This window comes from Rana temporaria, chromosome 10, assembly GCF_905171775.1.
Source record: "Rana temporaria chromosome 10, aRanTem1.1, whole genome shotgun sequence".
Classification (NCBI taxonomy): Eukaryota; Metazoa; Chordata; class Amphibia; order Anura; family Ranidae; genus Rana; species Rana temporaria.
Window position 1 is genome coordinate 122737878 of NC_053498.1, and position 27283 is coordinate 122765160.

At 42.9% G+C, this 27283-nt stretch overlaps 2 protein-coding genes across 9 annotated transcripts in view; one reads left to right on the forward strand and one right to left on the reverse strand.

Annotated features, from left to right (window-relative positions):
* FAM118B (family with sequence similarity 118 member B) overlaps positions 1-3784 on the forward strand; it is an 82340-nt gene extending 78556 nt beyond the window's left edge. For all 8 annotated transcript variants that reach the window (XM_040326173.1, XM_040326179.1, XM_040326180.1 and 5 more), the window contains one exon: positions 2968-3784. In XM_040326173.1, the coding sequence (XP_040182107.1) occupies positions 2968-2981 (14 nt within the window). In that variant the 3' untranslated portion in view covers positions 2982-3784. The remainder of the gene's footprint in view (positions 1-2967) is intronic.
* A 10258-nt stretch (positions 3785-14042) lies between these two features.
* The window catches only part of SRPRA (SRP receptor subunit alpha), a 28646-nt gene continuing 15405 nt past the window's right edge, over positions 14043-27283 (reverse strand). The window contains exons 9-14 of the mRNA XM_040326181.1: positions 25954-26040; positions 20080-20252; positions 19722-19935; positions 17670-17833; positions 16626-16724; positions 14043-14442 (exon numbers count right to left, since the gene is read on the reverse strand). Of these exons, the coding sequence (XP_040182115.1) occupies positions 14314-14442; positions 16626-16724; positions 17670-17833; positions 19722-19935; positions 20080-20252; positions 25954-26040 (866 nt within the window). The 3' untranslated portion in view covers positions 14043-14313. The remainder of the gene's footprint in view (positions 14443-16625; positions 16725-17669; positions 17834-19721; positions 19936-20079; positions 20253-25953; positions 26041-27283) is intronic.

Genomic DNA, 27283 nt, shown 5'->3' on the forward strand with positions numbered 1-27283 from the left:
GTCCACAGAATTGTGTGGTCCTTGAAAATGTAGCAATTCAGCCAGATCTCCTGCAGCTTTCCCATCAGTACAAGGTCGTTCCTCAGAGCGTTCCAAACAAAAAGAGAAGGGAACAGCATATCTATTGAAGTTAAAACACGTTATTAATAAAAATCAAAGAATAATAATAAAAAGAAAAAAATGCCCTGTGTTGTAAAGGGACCCTGTATAAAAGCCACAATTTAGGTGGAGCATATTGGAATGTTACCACCATAGAAGATGGTCTTTCTTATCTAGGTCAGAATACATATGAGACGTTATCTTTTTATTATTCTTTTGTTTCTGATTAATAAAGTTTTAAAGTGCACTAGATATGCACTTCCCTCTTTTTTTCTTTTTGTTTAAGAAGCCACAGTGGCCTTCGTATGTAATGATCAAAAGTGTCTGCTTCCATGCAATCCATACATAGAAGCAATGGGCCAGATTCACATAGGAGAGCGGCGGCGTAACGTATCGTAGATACGTTACAACGCCGCAATTTTTCATCGCAAGTGCCTGATTCACCAAGCACTTGCGATGAAAACCTACGCCGGCGGCCTCCGGCGCAAGGGGGGCCAATTCAAATGGGCGTGTGCCATTTAAATTAGGCGCGCTCCCGCGCCGGACCTACCGCGCATGCTCCGTTTCCGAACTCCCGTCGTGCATTGCGCGCCGTGACGTCATTTTTCCGAACGGCGACGCACGTAGCGTAATTCCGTATTCCCGGACGGCTTACGCAAACTACGTTGATTTTTAAATTTCGACGCGGGAACGACGGCCATACTTTAGACAGCAATACACTTGCTGACTAAAGTTAGGGCAGCTAAAACGACGACTAAAATGCGACGGGAAACTAGACTAGCGGCGACGTAGCGAACGCGAAAATCCGTCGTGAATCGCCGTAACTCCTAATTTGCATACCCGACGCTGGTTTACGACGCAAACTCCCCCCAGCGGCGGCCGCAGTATTGCATCCTAAAATCCGACAGTGTAAAACTATTACACCTGTCGGATCTTAGGGATATCTATGCGTAACTGATTCTATGAATCAGCCGCATAGATAGAAACAGGGATACGACGGCGTATCGGCAGATACACCTGCGTATCTCCACTGTGAATCTGGCCCAATGTTCCCAAACCATTAACTTAAGTCTTATCAATGTATGTAATCGTGAACACGTCGGTTATCTTTAAAGGTCCTCCCTAATGGTGAACAACAAAGAATGTTTGTTTGCCATTATGCTTGTTGGCCTAAATGCTGTGCCTCTCTTTGCTTTAGTTTCTTTGTTGTTATTCGGCCCATTTAGTTGGCATTATGGCCATATTGGTATTACCATTAGCACTGCCACTACTTTATGGGGGGGGCGGCACATTATAAAGACAGTAGTGCAGACACTTCAGGCTCCACCCAGTGGCCTGCATTTTGTAAATGAATCGCAGTGTAGAGTTGTGTAGTAAATACTGTGGAGGCCAGCAGATGGCCATATCCAGTCTTTGTTATAAGTAGAGAGATAGTTGGAAGGGCTTAACGCCAAGTTAATGGCTATAAGAGTGTCGAACTTGCAGTGCCATTTATTAATGGTACCATAAATGCTGAAAAACGCATTGTCAGAAATGCACAAAGCTCGACTCTCAAAGATGCATGTGCTGCAAAATGCACATGTGCAGCCCAATCCTTCTCTAGAATATTCTTTCTGGGGGTGGGCTTCTCTATTCTGCATAGATGCACCTGGAATGTACTTAAAGCGGTTGTAAACCCACATCAAATTTTTTATTTATTTTTCTTCTGTAAGGCAAAAGTCATAATGAGCTAATATGCACCGCATATTAGCTCATTATGAAATACTTACCTCGGAACGAGGTGTGTAGCACTTACCTGGTCCACGCCGAGCGAGATTTCATCTTGCCTCGGCGTGTCTTCCAGGTATCGCCGCTCCAGCGCTGTGATTGGCTGGAGCGGCAATGACGTCACTCCCGCGTGCGGGAGATTTAAAACTCGGCAAGGTCCGGCCGGTGCCGGTCCTTTTGCCGTAGATCCCCCCCTGCGCATGCGCCGCGGCGCATTGCGAGGGGAATATCTCCTAAACCGTGCAGGTTTAGGAGATATTCTCCTTACCTACCGGTAAGCCTTGTTATAGGCTTACCTGTAGGTAAAAGTAAAAAAAAGTGGGGTATACAACCACTTTAAAGAACAACTCCAGGAATTAATTCATTATATAAACCTGGTGGATTTATTACAATCACAGAGCCATACTCCTGGTGCTCTGACAAGTAAGATGCGACTTGTGTATGAGTGACTGCCCGCCCCTCCCCTGTTCATTCACAGAAGGCTGATTGTGTTATGTGAATCCATTTACAAAATACAAAGCTTTCCTTCTGTGATGGGATGAGAGGATGGGTGGGCAAAGTGGCCACAGTCCACTCTGCAACCCAAAGGTCTTGTATATCAGAGCGCCAAAAGTATAACAATAGCTGTTTACAAATTGTTCTCTGATTGGATGAGGTGGAGATTGTGACAGCTTTGCCTTGCCTTTCCACCATGTCCAGTCAGAGAACCCTTTGCAATAATTGAGAAAATGCAAAGTCTTCCCAAAATGGGGCCTGGGCCAACCGAGCAACCTCCTCTGTTTACTGCATCAGGGTAGACACGGGACCCAGAAGCTAGCAGTGTCTACTATAGTGCATCAGGGTAGACACGGGAGCCAGAAGCTAGCAGTGTCTACTATAGTGCTTTCCAGCTTCTGTGGGGATCCCACGGCTATGGCACATACATGCTTGGATTGGCCTAGCTCAACCAATGCAACTGCAAAAATTGCTATACCTAAAGATTTAATTGGTTTTGCCTATTTGTCTTTTATTAGTAACCACCGTTTTTTGCAGCTACTTGCAGTGAATTTATGGGCAAAGTAAAGACACTGACTAATCTCTTCTGTTCCCCCCCCCCCCCAGGCTCCAGCACATGAGACCTGACCATCAGTCACCACATGAAGTTATGGTGGAGAGCACAGCTGAAGCAATGGCAGCATGAAAGTCCCTGCTATGTATGCTTCCCATGCTGGTACATCAGAGACGTGGTCTTGTATGGCGTTTTTACTTCTCTCCTGTAGAGGAGTGTTCTGTTTCTTTTCTTGCTTTCAGGGTTTGTTTGGTTAATGTTTATTAAGACACTTTGCAGTCTGTAAAGACTACGGTATCATAAGCAGGACAAGCCAGTTCAGAGCTGCTTCTCTGTGCCAGGGCCAGATAAACTTCTGTATTACCCAACTCTGAATGTCATCGGGTATTTCTGTAAATTTAAAAGTTTCTGGCTCCCAAATTATTGCATATTCCTATTATTTGCCTTGGCAGCTTTGGTTTGTCGTAAGTTTATGCTCCACCCCTGAGGGGGAAAAGACCCTCCCATGAGAAACCCCATTACTGGAATTAACGGGCAGTAATGAATGGTACACGGCTCCAATTTTTTTCGTAACCTTAAGAATGTTTTTGCTTTGTTTTTTGTTTTTAAATCATGTTTCTTCTGTATTGGTGCAAGTTCCACAGTTCAGATGTTTAAAATAAGTGAAAGATGCAGCAGGACAGGATATGGGAGCTCCAGAGGTCAGTAATGCGCACAGCTGCTCCAGAGATCTATTAGGAAGTTTAAATGTGAAGGCTTCAAGAAAGCTGCTTGAAACCCTCTGTTTATACTGCTCTTATACAGGCTGAAGCCCATAGAAGTGATTCTAAAGTCTTTATTATTTTAAAAAATAAAAACCTGTTATACTTACCTGCTCTATGTACTGTTACTGTACAGAATGGCCCTGAACTTCCTCTTCTGGGGGCCCCCATCATCAATCTTGGCTCCTTTATCTTCTTTGTCTGCTCACATAGCAAGCTGCTTGCTATAGGGGGGGGAACGCAGATGTCCAGACTTGCTTGTGAGCCGGGCTGTGTGTGTCCATAGATACACAGCGAGGCTTGACTCTGCCCCCTCCTCACTGGATTTGTTTTGATGGCATCAGTAGTCTATGACTCCCTCTGCTCTCAGTCTGTCCTGTGAGACCAGGCAAAAAAAAAAAGCAGCGCTGAATTGATACAGGACACAGGTAGGTATTTAGGTAGGGGGGGGGGGATATATTTTAGTAAAATGTAGTTTTATTTATTTTTTTACCTTTTTAAAGTGTTACTAAACCCAGTAATATGAAAATGGTTCATCTCCAACCCCACCTCCCACTACTTATAAATCTTATTTTACATTGGAATACTTCCACCATATACCTTTTTGGCTGATCTGTATACCACGGTCACATGATGATGATAAACTGCAGGGTCTGTCTGAGTGTTCAGGTAGGAGGGGATTTCCACTATAGCCTGTGTCCTCATGCTTTTTTGGGAGGCGGGATCATCCATCAATCAAGATGTGACATCCCACCCACTTTCTTCTTCTTCCTTCTACTTCTTCCTCCTTCCTTTTTTATTTATTTTTTTGTTACTGGGCATGAAGGATAGAGGGATTGTGCTGTCATTTAGGCTCTGTATACACGCCCACATGTGCGATGTCTATACCATGTGACCTGGATAGCTCTGATCAACCAGGAACCATTTACTCCAGTAATGGAGACCAAACTGAGCATGTGGCCAGGGAGGGGAATCTGTCCATACAGGATCAAAAAGCCTTTTTCTCAATACAGAAGAATAACTCCTTAAGTTCCACAGTGAGTAACACAAACATGCTATTCTGCATATACAGATCGATTTTACGGTTGTAGGTTTAGGAACACCTTTTAAAGTGGTTGTAAATCTTAATGTATTCTATGCATTAGGATAAAAAGCTTTCTGTGTGCAGCAGCTCTGAGGTCCATCTAGATCCAGCGATGTTGCAGGAGAGACTTGGCTGTCTGAAACCTTCTCAGTGGCTTAGACAGCCACGCCATTGGTGCCCACTGCTGTCAATTAAAGTCAGAAAGCCAACAAGACGAGAAAGGGGGTAGGGCCGGGCAATGGCTCAGTGTGAATGGACATAGGGAGCTTCACCTCGGTGCCCCCATAGCAGGCTGTTTGCTGTGGGGGCACTTTAACAGGAGGGAGGGACAAAGAGCACAGAAGAGAGACCTGAGAAGAGGAGGATATGGGCTGCTCTGTGCAAAAAAAATTCCACAGAGCAGGTGAGTCTAGCTTATGTTTGTTATTTTTAACTTTATAACCACTTTACTGCAACCCACAATAATGCACTACAAAAACCTAAATGGGCCTTTAGTTACTACATGGCAGAGGTAGAGCCACAGTAAACCTCAAAAAGCAATTGCATCAACACCAAAGTGAAGTAACCCACAACAACTAAACTGCATATCCTACGGACCTGTCTCTATTATACTGCATGCTGGTTTGTAAATGTAAGACTCTGCGTTCAATGAAGTGTAGGAGTGGTCTGCCTGCAAAAATCCCATTTAGACCCCTTTCACACTGGGGCATTTTTCAGGCGCTTTTGGGCTAAAAATAGTGCCTGAAAAAAAGCGCAGTTACAGCGGTGTTGGTGGCTCCACAAAAAGGGCGGTAAAGCTAAAATAACGGCGCTTTACTGCCGATGCCGCCCGTGTGAAAGGGGCCTTGGATCTAATTTTATGTCTGAATTTGGCAAATCTACGGCCTGAAACTATTACTCCAGTCAGACATCTAGATAAATGGGGACAAATTATTTCTATGGTGACTTAAGCCAGTAGAAGTAACAGCAGTGGGGATCAGCCAATCAGAACATAGTATTCTGGTTCCTGTGGGTTACAGCATTTTAATCACCCCTTTTCCATGTTAAAGTGCTTATACAGCGGTCTCTGTATTCTGTTAGAATTGATGCACAAAATGTCAGCGTTTTAAAACTTACAGTAATAAAAATGAATCCACCCCAAAAAATGTAAGTCTACTTAGTGTTGGTAAACCCACAACGGTAAATCAGTCTGTATATGCAGTAAATCATGCTTGTTAACCACTTGCTTACTGGGCACATATACCCCCCTCCTGCCCAGGTGAAATTTCAGCTTTCGGCACTGCATCGCTTTAACTAACAATTGCGCGGTCGTGCGACGTGGCTCCCAAACAAAATTGACGTCCTTTTTTCCCCACAAGTAGAGCTTTCTTTTGGTGGTATTTGATCGCCTGTGCGGTTTTTATTTTTTGCGCTATAAACAAAGAAGCGAGACAATTTTGAAAAAAATACAATATTTTTTACTTCTTGCTATAATAAATATCCCAATTTAAAAAAAAAAAAACATTTTTTTTTCTCAGTTTAGGCCGATACGTATTCTTCTACATATTTTTGGTAAAAAAAAAAAAATCGCAATAAGCGACTGGTTTGCGCAAAAGTTATAGCGCTTACAAAATAGGGGACAGAATTATTTTTTTTTAATTATTTTTTTTTACTAGAAATGGCGGCGATCTGCGATTTTTAATGGGACTGCGACGTTATGGCGGACACATCGGACACATTTTTGGCGCCATTCACATTTATACTGCGATCAGTGCTATAAATATGCACTAATTACAGTATAAATGTGACTGGCATTGAAGGGGTTAACATTAGGGGGTGAGGAAGGGGTTAAATGTATCCCTGCTTAGTGTTCTAACTGTAGGTGGAGGGGGGGGTGACTGGGGGGGGTGACCGATCTGTGTCCCTATGTACAAGAGACACAGATCGGTCTCCTCTCCAGAGACAGCACCGCTGTCTGTGTAAAACGGCAATGAGAGATGATCTCATATGTTTACATATGAGATCCTCTCTCATTGGCCGCACAGATCGCCTCGCGAACGGCCACTCTGATTGGCCGTTCGCGGCGATCTGTAATTGGCTGTGTCCGAGGGACACGGCCAACACAGATTTTCCCCGCAGCGCGCTCTGGAGCGCGCGCGGGGAACGCCCAAAGGGGCGGCCGTCAATTGACGGCAGTTTGGAAATTGGGATCCGCACTGCAGCCGTCAATTGACGGCAGGCGGATCCCAAGTGGTTAAACTCGCTGTGGAACCTGGGGGGGGGGTTGGGTTTAATCATGTGCATTGTGTAACAAGGCTGTTTGGGTTCAGTGGAAGACGGGATCAATCAATCTGCTGATAGAACAAAGCCTTTGGAGGAACTCTGCACATGCTCAGTTTTTTTTTTTAGAGACCATGTGATTAGCACAGTGCCAACTGGCTCTGTCCAGACATGGGGTCAGGGGTCATGCAGCCTAATAGGACAGTCAGAGTAGAATGAAAATTCTTTCTACAAGCTTAACCACTTGCTTACTGGGCACATATACCCCCCTCCTGCCCAGGTGAAATCTCAGCTTCTGGCACGGCGTCGTTTTAACTGACAATTGCGCGGTCGTGCGACGTGGCTCCCAAACAAAATTGACGTCCTTTTTTCCCCACAAGTAGAGCTTTCTTTTGGGGGTATTTGATAGCCTGTACGGTTTTTATTTTTTGCGCTATAAACCAAAAAGTGCGACAATTTTGAAAAAAAATACAATATTTTTTACTTGTTGCTATAATAAATAGCCCAATTAAAAAAAAAAACACATTTTTTTTTCTCAGTTTAGGCCGATACGTATTCTTCTATTTTTGGTAAAAAAAATCGCAATAAGCGCAAAAGTTATAGCGCCTACAAAATAGGGGACAGAATTATTATTTTTTTTTACACTAGAAATGGCGGCGATCTGCGATTTTTTTTTTTTTATTGGGACTGCGACATTATTCTTTAGCAGTTTATATTTACTAAAATAATTGCATTTCCATGTTCTGTGTACTGTGGGGGACCAGATATAGTGAATGCAGGGTCCTGGGTTAGTAACACTTTAAAAGTCAAACCAGACATCAGCCAATCCGATTGGCTGCTGGATATGAGGCATTCATTCCAGATGTGAAAGTTTTGATAATTGTGTCCATAATATAGGAGACTTCTATTTTTCTTTATAAAGGAAAGGGCGTCTATTTCTTTGTCTCAATAACATTCCTCATGAGTGGGTATGTTTAGTACTGGTCAGTTCATATTTTGTTTGTACAGAGTTTTTTTTTATATTTTGCACAATGTCAGTGTTTTTCTTTTTTCTACTGTAACATCAAAATGGACCGCAGCTCCAGGAAACGTTAATCTGTACAGCTGATTTTATACTATGGTGAGAAAAAAAAAAGCTTTCAATAGCTTGGCGTCCTAGCTGGTATGTAATGAGTACAATGGGTCCAAAATGTTCCCTACAATGTAAAGTTGTAGGATGGGGGCAGATTGCTTGTTATGTTGGCAAATCTTGTCACCATGTAGAGCAGGGATATGCAATTAGCGGACCTCCAGCTGTTGCAGAACTACAAGTCCCATGAGGCATAGCAAGACTCTAAAAGCCACAAGCATAACACCCAGAGGCATGATGGGAATTGTAGTTTTGCAACATCTGGAGGTCCGCTAATTGCATATCCCTGATGTAGAGAATAAGATTTCCTATCATCTGTGCCCAGTCTTGCCCCACAGAGTTAATCCAGCTCTGAGCAATCCTCTTTTATTCAGTGAAAATTAAGACTTCCAAAAAAAATGTTTTGTTTTTTTTGTTTACATCCACTTTAACTCAATGAATATACAATGGTTTCCCTGCTGTAGCAGATTTGCATTCCTAATTTACCGACTGCAGCAGGCAGCTAAATTCCCAACATGAGCGTCACTTTTCTGTATTCTGAGGTCATGTGCACCAATACATCTTTTATACCATGCAGTTATCAACAATTGATTTAAACTGACACCTAATGTTGCGCATGCTAGTTCATCTGGCAAAACCTACGTATTGATGGGGCTGCTATCCAGGGAATGTTGGCGATATGAGAGATGAAGCAACAACGGGCCTACAACAAGCTCTGTACAATGACTGAAGGATGGAATGTCTTTTTAAAGTAGAATGTATCGTGAGTAAAAACACGGAGGTCACCATTCCTGACCCTCCCTCTCAGGTCAGTGGGACAGAAGAGGGGGGGGTGTATATATATATATATATATATATATATATATATTTACCTTTTTTAAAAGTACACCTGTGTCCAGACTATGGACATTAAATGATTTAAATATTCTTGACAAGTAGTATGAGCTACAAAGAAAGCTGTTTCTAACCTCTCTAGCTGCTTTTCATATGAAATTATTCATTCTCAAAGATCACAACAGAGCTTAAAAACACTTTCTGTGTGTTTACATTATAAGGTGTATCTGTTCTAATAGAAATGCCCACTGCCTATATTGAAAATGTAATTTCTCCACAATGCTTTTAGATACAGAGGTGAGTGAGGACTTGTTTAAAATATAAATGCAAGGGCTATGTTTTTGTTGTTCCCAATTGTATATATTTTCCTTTTATTTCTAGAAGCTCTACAGCTACCTAGTGATCCCTTCTGATTTTAGGACTTAATGTTTGATGCACACTCAGCATAGTAGCAGACCCATGCTAATGTGGTTAGACGGAATCCTCTCCTCTGGGACACACTGGCTTGGCTGTAATCGCAAGCTGACATACAATGGCCAAATCCTATTGCCCCTACCCAGCAGGAACATGGCAAAGGTGCTTGCAGTTGGGCACGTGACTGCTGGATTAAACCAATATTACACATATTTGTCAGTTGTATTGAAGGTTTCAATTATGTAAAGTGTATATTTTGTGATTGTCTGTCTGCTTTTGAGTTGCAAATTTCACATTGGTTTTAAAGTGCTTTAGCGGTTTGTTCAAAATCTGGATTTTTTTTTAGTGTGCTTGATCTGGGCACAGGTTCATTTAAGTTTATGTCCTAGTACATAATCAATACCTGCCATCTGGCAAGAACAGTTTACAGCATGACTAAGCAATTAGCGGACCTCCAGCTGTTGCAAAACTACAAGTCCTATCATGATTCCGCCTCTGGGTGTCATATTTGTGGCTGTCAGTCTTGCTATGCCTTATGGGACTTGTAGTTCTGCAACAGCTGGAGGTCCACTAATTGCATATCCATGGTTTACAGCATGAATGCTAAGAGATCCGATTGGCTGTTTTTGTTTTGGTTAAACTTCTGTCATCTTGGTTGGCTGTTTGTAAAGTTTTCTAAAACCGGTCTGTAACCTATATTTTGCTGTATATGAAATAAAATTACATATCAGAAGTTTTTTTTCTTCTTTTTTTAGAGTTCCAATCTGCATACACCTTGAGTACAGAGTATAGTGACAAATCAGCACAAACATTTACAGCATTATTTAAGAAATTTATTATTTTTATAAATTAAGGTTTTGCCTCTGTAGAATGGATATGGATCCATATATTGCACATTAGCTTAACATGGTGCCACTAGACAAAGTACAAGAGGAGAAGTACAACAGCCGTACGGCACACACCCGGACCCGGGATTGTGCTTCTCAGCTGCTGGTACACACAGAACGGTGCTAAATGCAACAACATGATTCTGGTAGACAGGCAAGGAGTAAATCTAATGCTGGGAACATGAGGGATGCCCTGTCCAATCAGGCTGAGTGACAAGGACCCCGGTGGGTTTGAACAGCCTTGATCTCGCTTCGCTTCAGAACAGTCATGCTCTCGCATGAAAAAACAGACATTGTACCTAAAATAGCTGATTATATTCACCTCTCGAGCAGCCAGGGTCTCCTACCTTCTCCCAGTGCTGCAGTTTTCACAAGACGACTGGAAGTGCCAAATGCCTGCATCGCCCGATGGGCACTATGAACTCCATCCTCTGACCCCCCCTACATCACTACTGCGTCCTGTGATGACTATAAGTAAGCCTGGGCCATCCTACAAACTCGACTCTAGCAAAATGTGTGTGTTTTTTTTTTTTTTTTACGCCAATGAGCAGTGGGCCGGATCATCCCTACCCCACAGCTTACATAAACAAGGAGGTGGGCTGCAAAACTGCCATGGCCCACAGCAAAGAAGTGGTCAGAGATGAGAAGACACTAGAGCTTGCTGATCTTTAGTAGTAACATAGGGGTTGGAGCAAGGAACAAACAGATGCCTTGGGAACGCAAAGAGCTAGAACAAAGCTAAGGTAGGAGATGGCCAAAGGTGGAGTGCAGTAGGTATTCTTTTGCAAGAACTTTAGGTACAACTTTTGATACTGTTAGTTTGGCTATTCGGGTCTAAGTGATAAATTGACCTTTCAGAAGTGCCTCTTACCTCCTCATAACTCTGTGCACACCCCCTGTCCCCCTCTATTGGAGCCTTTGGTAATACTCAAGACATCCAGCTATGGGGGAAGGGATCATGTGTCCTCTCAAGATGCAGTGTTGGGGCCTGAACACTGTCACCTAACCAGCAGGAGGAAGACGCTAACCCGGTCTAAACTCAGACGCTATCCAACATGTAGCACCCACACATGGTTATGGCTCCAAAGGAGGAGCACACAAAACAAGTATCAGTGGGCGAGATACAGGCCATTCAAACACACCCTTTACATGCTCTCAGCACAAACTCTGTGGCCAGTAATATACTGAATAAAATTTGCACTTGCCCCCCACATGGGTAATGCGGCCATTTTCTAGGCTAAACCGTCCTATATTAAGCTTATTGATGAATCAATGATTAGGCAGCATTGCCATTCACTAGCCTACAAAATGGCCCTGAAAGGGACAGGTGCTCTGGAAGGGAAGGGGGGGGGGGGGGGGGGTTGCAGTTTCCTGTAGCAGCAAATTAGAGATGCATATACAATCGGCGCCATCTGCTGGCAATACATGATCCATCCTCTGCCTGAAGAGTTCATTTAGAATTTGGTTTCCCAGCCCTGGTAAAGAGGACCTGTTGATTTTTTTAAAGTAAATTTCTCAGGCTATTTCCATTGATGGTGCTTTCAGTACAAATCCCTCCTACTCAGTTAAAGGCTACATTTTACTTGATAGCAGCATGACAGAGGGTTTTAACCCCTTTTCTAGGCTGAGTCCTGACTAGATCTTACTAAACTGCTATCTAAGGGTATTTCCTCTGTGTTCCCCTTGGATAGATTCATTCTCTGTTTATGTAACAGGTGTCAGACATAACAAAGAGGTGATATCCCCAACAACAGGGACACAGTACAGCAATATAAACCAATTTTTCTTTTTCATCTATTAACCACTACAGATCCGCGCTATAGACAAAAGACGTCTGCAGCGCAGACCTGAAGTGCCGAGTGGACGTCTTTAGACGTCCTTTGTTTACATTACCCGCGCGCGCAGCGGGTAAACACTGTCCCGGCGCATCGCTGGGAAGCCGTTGCGTGTACCTGGTGGCCGCGATGTCCGCCGGGTACACGCGATCGTTGGGAACACAGAGCTCCACGTGCTGTCAGAGGAGAGGAGACCGATCTGTGTCCCTTGTACATAGGGACACAGCATCGGTCACCCCCTTCAGTTAGAACACACCCAGGATACACATTTAACCCCTTCCTCACCCCCTAGTGTTAACCCCTTCACTGCCAGTCACATTTATACAGTAATTAGTGCATTTTTATAGCCCTGATCGCTGTATAAATGTGAATGGTCCCAAAATTGTGTCAAAAGTGTCCGATATGTCTGCCACAATATCGCAGGCCTGACCAAAAAAAAAAAATCGCAGATCGCCGCCATTACTAGTAAAAAAAAAATTAAAAATGAATCCTAAATCTATCCCCTATTTCAGGGATATGCAATTAGCGGACCTCCAGATGTTGCAAAACTACAAATCTCATCATGCCTCTGACTCTGGTGTCATGCTTGTGGCTGTCAGAGTCTTGCGATGCCTCATGGGACTTGTAGTTCTGCAACAGCTGGAGGTCCGCTAATTGAATATCCCTGCCCTATTTTGTAAGCGCTATAACTTTTGCGCAAACCAATCAAACACTTATTGCAATTTTTTTAAACAGAAATATGTAGAAGAATACGTATCCGCCTAAACCGAGGAAAAAAATATATTTAAAAAAAAAAAATGGGATATTATTATAACAAAAAGTAAAAAATATTGTATTTTTTTCAAAATTTTCTGTCTTTTTCTGTTTATAGTGCAAAAAATAGAAATCGCAGAAATGATCAAATACCACCAAAAGAAAGCTCTATGTGTGGGGAAAAAATGATAAAAATATAATTTGGGTACAGTGTTGTATGACCGCACAATTGTCATTCAAAATGCGTCAGCGCTGAAAATTGGTCTGGACACGAAGGGGGTTTAAGTGCCCAGTAATGAAGTGGTTAAAAAGTCATATACTGTCAGATTACACTGCCACCTACAGGAGGACTGAACACTATGAAAACAAATCTCTGCACCAGTCCAGGATAACTCTCCTGATCCAAGCATGCATCACTTTTTTTCAGTTCCTGGCTTTGCTGGAAAATATCTAATCAATTTGTGTACTGACAGTTGTTTGCCCATTTTTCAGGCATACTGTTTGGATGTTCCGGACAGTAAATGACTGCCTGTGTCCCTCAACAGATGAAAAAGAACATAGGGCTTTTGCACTCACTACAAAAATCCTTTTATATAACCCAGGAGCAAAACCGCTGAAATATGTTCTCTTTCAGCAACAAGGGCAGCTTTTAGTGAATAAGGCAGTTCTATCTGAAATATTACAAAGACTTGGTGTTATTTACAAATCCACTTTGCACTGGAAGTGCAGTCACTGTAAATCCAAAAGGGGACATGCAAGGAAAATAAAAACCAGCATTTTAGATTGCACACAGAGCTTCCCCCTTTTTTCAGATCTACAGCAAGTGCAAAGTGGATTTACCTTTAGTAAATAACCCCCACTGAGTTTATATTTGCTCTTTTTTCCCCCCACTGTTCTCTAAAGGAGATCATCATCAAGTATGAAGACTGCAAGCACCAGCCATGAAAACATCCACAGACTCAAGAATATTTAGGAGTGACATTTAGCTATGCAAGAACCTCAAGTCCAAGCATGCACTGCTGGTGGCAAGAACATGCTGGCACTTTCAGGGCCCATTTGCACTGATGCATTACACACAAGTGGTAGAGCGTTAATATATAAACCACAGTGCGCCAAACCATAATGTTGTACAATGTGGTGGGCTTAAAAAAAAGTAATGTCCATTTTTTTTTTATACACACTTAAGCAGACTGCCTTGATGCTCAGTAATGCATAGTGTGAATAGGCCCTTAGATCCTCTGTGACTGGAGGATGCTCATCGGCTTGTTCTTGCATTACAGCGTCTAGGAAATGATCTCAGGATTCAGGCAGATGGATGGGAGTCGCTCAGCAGAGACAAAGATTCCTTTCTTTACCATATAAACATGTCAGCACTGCGAGGAGGGGAGGGGAGCCAAGAAATTCTTAACACTTTAATGGCAAGATTTTCTGCAGGAAAAGTTGTTAGGCCTTCATCAGAGCAGCCACCACGGCTTTGGCGTTCAGGCTGCGCAGGTCGCAGTAAGTCTGCCCTGTACCCACAAACACAATGGGCTGCCCAGTGATGTACGTCATAGAAATGGCGGCTCCCACCTGTAAGGGGAACAAAGCAAGTTTAATCAGAATCACAAAGAGGAAAACAGACAAACTGACTTACCCACTACATTAACCAGATACTATTGATAACTATAATCAATAGATCTCACACACAGGATATAGTATCAAGCTTGTTGCTGCTGTTTATGACAAAAGGTAAAAAAATATGTAAAAAAAAAAAAAAGTGTAACCACAGCGCAAAACAAACCCAGATGCAATGAAACTAGTAAAGTGCAAGTGCTGTGCATAAATAAGGTTACAAATGAAAATTACCAAACAAATCTAAAATAACATAAACATTTAAAAAAGCTTGTGGGGGGGGGGGGGGGACACAAAATGCGTCAGCCGCAGATTTCAGCACCCCAGTGACATTACGTTAGACGAGCAATGGAACACTGGCGCAAGGGTATTGTTCTTTGTTACACCCTTTGGTTTTTACTGTGAAATATTGTAAGCAAGACTTTATGAAAATAATCGTTAGTTGCAGCCCAAGTTTATTCCATTAATCGATTAGTTGGCCGATTATCGTTTCGATTAATCGGATAATAGCCTTAAAAAAAATAAAAGGGCATTTTTTTTTTTTTGGGCCAATTTGTTGTTGGGCAGATTACAAAACACAAATTGCCGCAAAAACACATTACATGCTTTCCTGCAGCTTCTCCATTGAAGTATATTGAACCCAAAAAAAAAAAATAGCACCGTTTTGCGTTAAAAAGTCCTTGCCCTTTCCCACATAATGGGGTTAAAAAAACAAAAATAAGTACAAAAAGAGCAAATAATCGCTACTGTAAGGGGTTCATTTTTTACTGTGGGACAGTAAAAGTAATATTTACAGTAGTGATTTGCTTTTTTGTACTATAAAGGGCTAATTTTAGTTTTCGTTAACCCCATTATGTTACTGGCCAATTAATCGATTACAATTTTCACAATCGATTGGTTGTTTCGGCCCTAGAATAAACCAAGACGTACTACACTTTGTGCTCTCTCTCCTTATGTCCGAGTTTGATATACCAAAAGAAGATTTGTTTTCTTGAAGTTGGCATCGCATCCCCCTGCTCACCAGTGCAATCCTGGTGGGTGTGTGTGGGTGTGTGTGTCAACAATCACCTGTATGGAAATTGAACACTACAGGACTTTGGGAAACTGATAGCACAGCAGCCCTTTGGTAAGGTTCATTGTGATTGGAACTTTGTGTTTTGCACAGAAACTGAAACTTTCATTGGCTACATGCTTGTTTCAAATATTTTGGATTTGTTTGGTTATTTGCATTTGTAACCTTATTTATCCACAGAACTTGCACTTTACTAATTTCATTGCGTCTGGGTTTGTTTTGCACTGTGGTTACACTTTTTTTACATTATTTTTAAACTGGTTGCTCAAAAATTTGGAAAAACTTGGTGTGTGAGCTAAAGTTTAATCTACATGCATTTTCCCTTTCTGTCTCCTCCTTCTCCCCGATTGAAATGCTAATGATAAATGAAAAATTATATTTTAGATTCAGAGATGTGCTTCTCTATGCAACACAGGAATATCAAGGCTTTTAATAAGGGTCAACATGGTGCTGTGCATAGCTTCCTGGAAACACAGCACCCTGCCTCAATACTTCTTTTAAAAGAGTCCTCCGCACTGATACAAGCAATGGGCTGGCTCTTCAAAAGAGTTATGCAAGTATCAAATTGCCTTGATGGGTGGATGTCAGTCTGAAGGGGTGGGCTGCTTAGGCAGGTTTGCATGCAGACCACCTTAGGCAACTCCCATATCCTCCAGCCCAGTGTTTAACTCCAGTCCTCAAGGCACCCCAACAGGTCATGTTTTCAGGCTTTCCATTATTTTGCACAGGTGGTTTGATCAGGTTCACTGCCTTAGTAATTACCACAGTCGTTTAATCTGAGAGCTGTTGGGGCGCCTTGAGGACTGGAGTTGAGAAACACTGCTCCAGCCAACCTCCATGCTGGATGTTCTCCAGCCTGGAAACTGAGCACACTGACTTGCTGCAGCTTCTAAATGCCCAATGTGAGAAACTCAGAGTGTGCCGTGAAATCAGTAAACAATTTTAGGGAAGGGAAGGCTATAATGCATGTTGCTTGTGCTACAGTTGTTGGTGCCACATTAAATTAACTGTCTGTAAAAAGTCTACATGCGTTTGTAAAATTAAAAATGACATTTAAACTTAAAATCACCTTATCATCGATTGTGTCGAATTTGGTGAGCACAATGCCATCGATGAGACGTGGCTTCTCTGTCATAGAGTGGTCAGCCAATGCCTTGTTGAACTTCACCTTTAGGGGAAAAAAAAAGACCCAACACAGAATATTTATTACCATTCATAAAACAAAAACACGTTACAAAACAGTGGCATCCTACCAGACATGGAGCCCAGAATGACATTCTGGGACTCAATAGAAGGGTGAGGTCCTGATTCCAAAAAAAAAAATAACATATTGGGTAAATCATCATCCTTATTTACTTAGATCAGTTACCTTCAGTTTAGGCATTGGTGACCTTGTCAGTATCATCCCCACAGAAGTTTAGGAAATCTACGTCAAGAGATGCTGCAGGCAAATCTCAGAAAGGAAATAATGAAATCTCACCCATTTCATGGGATTTTGCTTGTACACACAGACGGTTGTATCTCTACCCATGTACAATCCCACTATATTTCAATTGTAAATAGAAAATTGTGTGTGTAATTTATATTAGTCCTATTTGAAATGATCTAAACAGGCGTAAAAGCAGTTTTTAGGACTCCCGCGCGCATTCCAGCTCCCTCGGCGGTGACCTGGAATGCGATGCCGACGCTTTGTTCTAAAGTAATTATTTCATAATAAGTTATGCCCTCCGAGTACAGTGCCGACATCTTCCACCCTAGTAGCTTCCGGGTTCATGGCGCCGACACACGGTCACGGCACAGCTACTGAAGAAACGGCACCAGCGGCCCGGTACTTCAGTACGCATGTGCCGATGACGTCAGCAGCGCATATGCTGAATATCTCATAAACTGTGTAAGTTTAGGAGATATTCAAGGTACCAACAGGTAAGCCTCGTTATAGGCGAACCTGTAGGTAAAAGTGATGTAACAGAGTTTACAACCACTTTTACTGCACCATTTGTTTTTGTTTTTTCATACATCAAGTATTCACATGGTTAAAAGTGCAGCAGTTATTACATTATACACTAAACGCAAGGTAACTTTTGTTTTTTAAATATTCGTTTATAGAACTCACCAGCTGGTCCACAGCCTCATTGCCAACTAGGGCTTCCCCAACGAACAGGACAAGGTCGGGCATATTGACGGCAATCAGCTTGGCCAGCGCAGTCATCAGAGGTGCATTGTCCTGCATGCGGCCCGCCGTGTCCACCAGCACCACATCGAAGTTCTGGTTCCGAGCTGAAAGGGCAGCAGGAAAGTAATATTTATTTAGAGCAGGTATTTATTTTTCTAAGTGTTTCCATTAATGTATTCAAATGGAGAGGTGGGGAGGTCCTGTCGATGGGATGGATGGCTACATTCCTGTAGATTTAACACATTTGTATTTCTGATTGGATTTTACAAATAAAGCGTTGTCAACGATGAAGCACGAGGATGGTGAGCTTTCTCTATTTGTCTTTTTAGTGCAACCTCAAAATTTCCCAAATTTAAGGAGATCTGCAAGGACTTGAACACCTTATGACATTGATAGGATTAGATTAGTGAATGAGAAGACCATTTACTCCTGTGCCCTACCAACTTGTAGTGTGATTGTATTACCTTTCTTCTGTCTACAAGTTGCAATCGACACCTCTACACAGGCCAGCTACACTATATGATCAAATGTTTGTGCACACAGGATCATCTCTTCTATATGAGCTGGTTGGGCATACCATTCTACAGCCAAGGCCACTAACATGGAGTTTGTCCATTCCAGGAAGAACTGTAGTGCAAATAGTGCAAGAAGTCCCTGCAGCACAGAAGAGGATTGCATTCTTACAATATTTGGGCTTCCCAACATTCCCAGGGATCTCAGCAGGATAGCGACGTCAGGTTTGTTTAGGCATCACAGGTGGAAGCCAGGAAAGAAGTACATCATGTAACTTCATCTCAGATTTTAATTGAATGCAGTGCAATGCAGAATTTTAGCAAGGGTTAGAGGGCTCACATTAAAGGGGTTGTAAAGGTACAATTGTTTTTTTTTCCCTAAATGGCTTCCTTTACCTTAGTGCAGTCCTCCTTCACTTACCTCATCCTTCCATTTTGCTTTTAAATGTCCTTATTTCTTCTGAGAAATCCTCACTTCCTGTTCTTCTGTCTAACTCCACACAGTAATGCAAGGCTTTCTCCCTGGTGTGGAGTGTCGTGCTCGCCCCCTCCCTTGGACGACAGGAGAGTCAGGACGCTCTCTATGTTGCAGATAGAGAAAGGAGCTGTGTGTTAGTGAGCGTCCTGACTCTCCAGTAGTCTAAGGGAGGGGGCAAGCACGACACTCCACACCAGGGAGAAAGCCTCGCATTACTGTGGGGAGTTAGACAGAAGAACAGGAAGTGAGCATTTCTCAGAAGAAATAAGGACATTTAAAAGCAAAATGGAAGGATGAGGTAAGTGAAGGAGGACTGCACTAATGTAAAGGAAGCCATTTAGGGAAAAAAAATTAAAAATTGTACCTTTACAACCCCTTCTTTAATGCTTTCTCTACACTATTGGCTCCTGCTGCGGTCAATCAAATCTAGTGACTAGGGAGTAGGGGTAGTGCTGAGCTGCACTGTGTGTCAATAGATGAATGCAGTGCAGCTTGGTAGTGAGCACACACAAGTACCCCTCCCCCAACAAGAGCCTTGCTAAGGGGGGGGGGGGTACTTGAAGGCAGGAGGAGCCTGGAGCGCTGGCGGTGGACCCTAGAAGAGGAGGATTGGGTCTGCTCTGTGCAAAACCTTTATCAGCAACACCACCATTGGTGTCATCAGCCTTAAAGGATAAGTTCACCTTTGGAAACATGTTCCACCCGTTTCTTAGGGTGGAACACGTAACATGTTCTGGCTCCTGAAGCCGGTCCCTGATCTCCCGTGTAATTGTGACAGTGGGCCAGGGATCTTCTCCCCACACCCGCTGTCACAATTTGAAAAGAATGCAGCCAGTCGGGGCTCTGCCCCCACAGCCACATCATTCATTCACAGAGTTCCGTGAACAAATGAATTAAAAGTACCGACAGCCTTTGCGGCTGACGGCTTGATAAAGACTTTACAATAAGGATGGACAGCAAAGTACCATAAACAATAAAACATTCCCAGTGTTAACAGCTTACCATAAGATATGGCCTCCATGGCAATGCCGGCCGCGTCCTTGCCATACCCCTTCTCATAGAGCTGCACCATGGTGCACCCCTTGTGCGCTTCTGGAGGGTGCAAGGAATTAAGGCGTCTTGTGTGTGTGCGCAGTTGCTCCACCGCCCCGGCTCGGAATGTGTCACAAGCTGCTATGAGCACGCTAAAACCGTTCTCAATCAGCCAGAAGGAGATCTGCAGATAGGAGAAGAGATGTCAGAGTGGGAGATTTTCACATCCAATAAGAATCAAGAGATACCCAAACCATGTCTCCGGTGCTTCATCAGCAACTCCACCAAGTGTATGCACGCCATCAGCCACTAGGAAGAATTCACTTACTTTGGCCAGGTTGGTAGATTTTCCCACTCCGTTCACCCCACAGAAAGTGATGACATAAGGGCGTCGCAGGCGTTGGGATTCCATCACATCGCGCAGGACATCCACACGACGCTTTGGCTGCAAGATCTGCACCAGGGACTCTTGCAAGGCCTGCTTGACAGCTGAAGTCACAGCTATAGACACAGAGGAAATACATCATGGGTCAGCAACAGGGGCGTTAAACAGCCTGCAACTAAGGCACTTTAATTATAATACTTAAAGCTGAACTCCTGGCAGATATAAAAAGACACAAACTAACGCAGCTCTGGATTAATGGATCATTGAATTTCGTTGTTTTTTTTGTTTTCATACAAGCAATGAAAGTAACCAAATTTGACTATGCATCAGCCTCTTGCAGTGCCAGTACAGCAGAGTTCAGAATGAGAAGCAGCACAAGGCACCATTCAGTTGGCAGATGGAGCATTCTGGTAGGAGGAGAGAGCAGAATGACGAAGAAAGGAGTTCATCAGTCTGCCGTTTCTACTTCCCAGTCACAGGCTGGAGGAGGAACGAAACATGTATGTGTTACTGAACTGCAGCAGAGGAAAATCAGGTCTCCTGTCCTGCCACACACAGCTGAGCACTGCAGCGGAGTTGTACAAATCTCTACACTGGATGGAGAGAAATACAGATTCCAAATATGTATTTAGATGACTTCTTGGAGTTCAACCACATTAGCTTACAAGCTAAACATTTATTTAATTTTTCGTTTTGGATGGAGTAGAAAAGTATTAGAACACCTGTCATTTTTTATTGCTGTCTGTGCCCCACCCCCCCCTCCTTAGGGAGATTTACGTCCTCCATTTGTTCCGTTTACCATTATCAACAAGAGTGAAAAAATCGTCACCAGAACAGAAATAAGAGGGGAAATCTTCCAATGGGGCATCCAGCGATTTCCTCTCACTTTCTGCCATGGTAAAGGAAGTAAAGTTTTCCTAATGGCAAAAAAAAGAATTGACTTGGGTTATAACCCTCCCTTATAAAATGATTTAAAATAATGTTTCTTGCCTAAAAAAGGACATACTGTAAACAGATGACATTTGTTTACATCCATGCATGTGCGCCAAGCAATAAAGAATGAAAACTTTTTCCTTCTGCGGACATAAACAGACCCTAATGCATGCGCTTTCATCTATCCACCTGCCTGCCCATAGACATACATTGTATTGAAGTCTGGATCAGAGACACATCCATACTAAATGTGAGACAGGACCTTCCACATATACAGTCAGTCTATATCCATCTGTCGATCGGTGGACATAAATGGATGTACATCTACTTACATTCGCTTATATCCGAGTTGGTTTATGTCCACAGAAGGAAAAGGAACTGCGTCTTTTTTGTTTTGCAGATATAAACGGATGTACAGTGCCTTAAAAAAAAAGTATTCATGCCCCTTGAACTTTTCCACATTTTGTCATGTTACAACCAAAAATGAAAATGTATTATATTGGGATTTTATGTGATAGACCAACACAAAGTGTCACACATAATTGTCAAGAGGAAAAAGATAAATGGTTTTCAAAAGTACAAAAAAAAAAAAAAAAAGTGCATTTGTATTAAGCACCCTTTACTCCCTAACTAAAATCTAGCACAGGGATATGCAATTAGTGGACCTCCAGCTGTTGCAAAACTACAAATCCCATGAGGCATAGCAAGACTCTGACAGCCACAAGCATGACACCCAGAGGCAGAGGCATGATGGGACTTGTAGTTCTGCAACAGCTGGAGGTCCGCTAATTGCATATCTCTGATCTAGTGCCTTCAGAAGTCACCTAATTAGTAAATAGAGTCCACCTGTAAGTAATTTAATCTCAGCATAACTACAAATGTTCTGTGAAGCCTTCAGGAGGTTTGTTAGTGAGCAAACGGCATCAAGAAGTTCAAGAAACACACCAGACAGGTCAGGGATAAAGTTGTGAAGAAGTTTTAAGCAGGGTTAGGTTATAAAAATATATCCCAAGCGTTGAACATCTCACGGAGCTCTGTTCAATCCATCATCTGAAAATGGAAAGAGTATGGCACAACTGCAAACCTACCAAGACATGGCCGTCCACCTAAACTGACAGGCTGGCCAAGGAGAGCATTCATCAGAGAAGCAGCCAAGAGGCCCATGGTAACTCTGGAGGAGCTGCAGAGATCCACATCTCAGGTGGGAGAATCTGTCCACAGGAGAACTATTAGTCGTGCTCTCCACAAACTCTTCTTTATGGAAGAGTGGCAAGAAGAAAGCCATAAAATCCCACTTGTAGTTTGCGAGAAGCCATGTGGGGGACACAGAAAACATATGGAAGAAGGTGACCAAAATGAGACCAAAATGAAATGAGACCAAAATTTTACTTCATCACCCTGAACACACCATCCCCACGTGAAAATGGTGGTGGCATCATTATGTTGTGGGGTTGCCTTTCTTCAGCAGGGACAGGGAAGCTGGTCAGAGTTGATGGGAAACTGGATGGAGTCAAATACAATCTTAGAAGAAAACCAGTTAGGAAAACCTGCAAATTACTTGAGGCTGGGACAGAGGTTCACCTTCCAGCAGGACAATGACTCTTAACCTCCCTAGCGGTATGATTCTGTCTGGAATTTTGTTCCAAAAGCGGTACCATTTTTGTAGAATAATCTGAGGTGAAATCTGAGGTGATACAGTGAAATCCTGTCAGATTACACTGTATCATGTAACTTTATGTGTGTGTTTTACTTTTTTACATTGTAACATTGTAACTTTTTTGAATCTCCCGCCCACTTCCGCCACTGTGAGGCGCTGCGGTTCACAGAGACGGAAGAGAGAGGAGACATCAGAGAAGACATCAGCGGGGCTCTCACCGGGATTAGGTAAGAACACCGCTGCGCTCACTCTGCAATACATTCTGCCGGGGCTCTCACCGGCGATCACAGCGGGAAACCCCGCTGGATCGCCGGGATGTCACCACACCACCGCTGCGCTCACTCTGCATTTCCCCTGACTCATCTGACCGGCGATCCAGCGGGAAACCCCGCTGGATCGCCGGGATGTTTAGCCACCGCTGCGCTCACTCTGCATCCCCCCCAGCGGGACTAGTCTGACCGGCGATCCAGTGGGAAACCCCCGCCGGATCGCCAGGAATTTTTGGGGGAAAAAAAAAATGCACCCCGAGCGTGACTCGGGGTTACCGCTTCTGGCACTGAATGTTAACCCCGAGTCACGCTCGGGAATACCGCCAGGGAGGTTAACATACAGCCAGAACTACAATGGAATGGTTTTGATCAAAGCATATTCATGTGTTAGAATGGCCCAGTCAAAGTCCAGACCTAAATCCTATTGAGAATCTGTGGCAAGACTTGAAAATTGCTGTTCAGACGCTCTTCATCCAATCTGACAGAGCTTGAGCTATTTTGCAAAGAAGAATGGGCAAAACATTCACTCTCTAGATAAAACTATGGCCCTCCAGTTGTTCAGGAACTACAATTCCCATCATGCCTAGTCATGTCTGTGAATGTCAGAGTTTTACAATGCCTCATGGGATGTGTAGTTCCGCAACAGCTGGAGAGCCGTAGTTTGAGAATCCCGGCTCTAGATGTGCAAAGCTGGTAGAGACATCCCCAAAAAGACTTGCAGCTGTAATTGCAGTGATGGGAGGTTCTACAAAGTATTGACTCAAGGGGGCCAAATACAAATGTACACCACACTTTTCACATATTTATTTGTAAAATATTTGGAAAACCATTTATCATTTTCCTTCCACTTCACAATTATGTGCCACTGTGTGCTCGTCTATCACATAAAATATATTTATTTTTTTGCTTGTAATGTGACAAAATGTGGAAAATTTCAAGGGGTATGAATACTTTTTCAAGGCACTGTAAATAGATGTCCACAATTTACATCAGTTTCATGTACGTCTGTTTTTAGGCAAGAAGCATATTTTTGGTTTATACTTTAGTCAACTATAACTATTTTCTTCAACAGCCAAAAGACAAAAATGGACAGGTGAGAAAACGGACGTATACTGATGTAAACTCAACTGAATTGAAAGACAGATGTCTAAACTGATTTAAAAAAAGATTTTGTTTTCACGTTTAGTGTTTTTATCAGTTTCCATAATGGAACTGATGACACTTGTGTAAGGGGACCGTAGCGTTTTATCATTTTACATGGAAGTGACTTCTAGTGACATTTTTCTTTTGATGGAAGAGGTCAGGAAACGAGTAGAGCCTCTGCAACTTCAACACAATTCACAAGAAAAAACACTTTGGCCTAGATTCACGTAGGGCGGCTTTACGTTGTGCGGGCGTAGCGTATCTTATTTACGCTACGCCGCCGCTACTTAGAGAGGCAAGTTCTGTATTCACAAAGCACTTGCGTCCTAAGTTACGGCGGCTTAGCGTAAATCGGCCGGCGTAAGTGCGCGCAATTCAAAGTAGGCAGGTCGTGGGCGTGTTGTATTTAAACTAAGCGTGACCCCATGTATATGCATGGCCGAACGAACGGCGCATGCGCGCGCATGCTCAGTATCACGTCGTATTCAAGCCCAAAGATACGCCGGCTCAATGCCTGTGACGTGAACGTAACCTACGCACAGCCCCATTCACATACGACTTACGTAAACGACGCAAAAAGATACGCTTGTTCCGACGTCCATACCTTGCATGGGCTGCGCCACCTAGAGACCTGCTTTATCTTTACGCCAGCGTATGTCTTACGTAAACGGCGTAACTAATTGCGACAGGCGTACGTACGTTCGTGAATCGGTGTATCTTTCTCATTTACATATTCGACGCGGAAATCAACGGAAGCGCCACCTAGCGGCCAGCCTAAATATGCACCCCAAAATACGATGGCGTAGGAGACTTACGCCGCTCGTATCTTGGCCAAATCTATGCGTAACTGATTCTATGAATCAGGCGCATAGATACGACGGCGGCCATTCGGACTTACGACGGCGTATCTGGAGATACGCCGTCGTAAGTCTGAGAATCTGGGCCTTTATTTTCACAGAGAACCTCCATCAGGTGTCATCTCAATCTGTGCAAACTCTCCCTTGATTTCTTTGTAGCCATTAAAACAGGAAGAGGTCTAAGGGAAATTTCCCCCAGAGAGGGAAACAGCAACTCCATTAAAAGCAAGTTTTAGTTGGGATTCAACTTTACAGCGGTACTAAATCCAAAACCAAAATTATAATATATTGCAGATTACCAATCATTAGATGTCTTGGCTTCATTTTTTTTTATTTGTTTTCTCCAGGTGATCTGGCCAGTAACATACCTCCTGTATTAGAGTGCATATAATCTGGATGAAGGAGAACAGGGGGCACAGCAGCATTGTCAGTCTGGGAGGAGGGGAGTGTTAGATTTACTAGCAGATTTAGATACACTGACAAAAAGAAGCCAAACTTCAGCTCACACTGCAGTTACAGCTAAAAGTAGTTTTTGGGGGGGATAAAGGAACAAAACAAAAAAAGCTGATCATTGTAAGTACCCATGTCAGTGGTAAGTGGTTTGTCTCAATATTAGAACTGGAACAGAGCTTGTTCTGTTGAAAATTAACAGACTTAATGGCCAGATCACCAAGGTAAAATAAAAGAAAGCCTAAAAAAGAAAACCAACACAGTCATCACATCTAAGAATTGGTAAGCTGCACTATAATAAATGTTTGCTTTTGGGTTTGATACAGTTTTAAACTTACACATCAATGTGTGGTGGGGGAAGCTCTCCAGGATCCTTTAAAGGCATAAAGGAATTTTAAGCTTTGCATTATAAATGCTACATGAAGACCTGGAACTTACCAACTCAGTTCCGTTACAACTAAACTAAACACACCTTAGATATTCTTTGGGGTAAACAGATGACACTTACTGGAGAATGTTCCCATCACTTTTCCTTCCAGTCTCTTTGCCACAGACTCACAGAGCTTCAGCGCGATATCAGTTGCCACGTTCTTGGCTGCAGGGGAAATATGTCAGGATCAAAACCAAGACACAATAATACAATACCATCTAGGCAAAACAACAGCGTGTTTTAAACCCCCCTACTTACCTATCCTTCACTCCCCTGCTGCCACATTTATCACCGGGAACTAAAGGGAATACCCAGTACTTCAGAGTATGGGCGAGCATGTGTCAGCACACACACAATGCAGCTCAGGATCAAGCCCGCACGAGTGACCGGATTCCAAGCGGTTTGCTATGAGGGCACATGGCAATGGGTGGAAGAAGAGCCAGGAGCGCCAACTGGGGGCGCCCAAAAGAGGAGGATTGAGCCTGCTCTGTGCAAAATCAAAAGTTACAGGACTGCCTGCCACCCGAGGCACAGTCTTCAATATTTCCTGAGATGCTGCACTAGAATATGTACTGTATGCAAATTAGGAATGTAGAGACCGCAATCTGATAAATTATTTAAAACACTAAAAAAGGAGGATGAGCAAGAATCATTTGTGGTTGGGAATTTAAGGGCACCTCCAAAACAATACAAGAGCAAACAATTAAAATCTATAAAAGCTTATGATTTTTTTTTTTTTTTATAAAAAAGACATATAAAAAACATGGATTTTATACAATATAATCTCTACTTCGCGCTCTTTAAAAATACCTGTAAAATCTATTTCTTAGAGTACATCACAGGACACAGAGCAGGCTATAATGATGACTATGTGGGATATGCGCCACCTATAGGTGGATGGACACTTGCCGATCAAACAGGAAGTCCTTCCCTACATAGCCCCTCCTATACAGGAAGTACTTCAGTTTTGTAGCAAGCAATGAAATTCCAAAAAGAGGAGAGGGATGTCTGTATCCTGTGATGTACTCCAATAAATAGATTTTACAGGTAAGTATGTAGAAAAAAAAAAATCAAATTTTCTTTAATCATACATCATGGGACACAGAGCAGGCTATCATCATGACTATGTGGAATGTCCCAAAGCAATAAAAATCTGAGAGTTGGGAGACACCAGAATAATCACCACCATCAATCCAAAAAGGACCTACTCCGCCATTTTTTAAGAGGCTGCGGCCAAAGGCAGAAACATCCATGGCTCTAACCTACCTGGTAAAACTATGTATACACCGAAAGGCATGTAGCAGCCTTGCAAACTAACGCTTGATGGTGGGATAGACCTGGGAGGAAATGTTCCCCTTCTCCAGGTTCCAAGCAATCAACCACCACTTCGAACTCTGCAATACCCCGG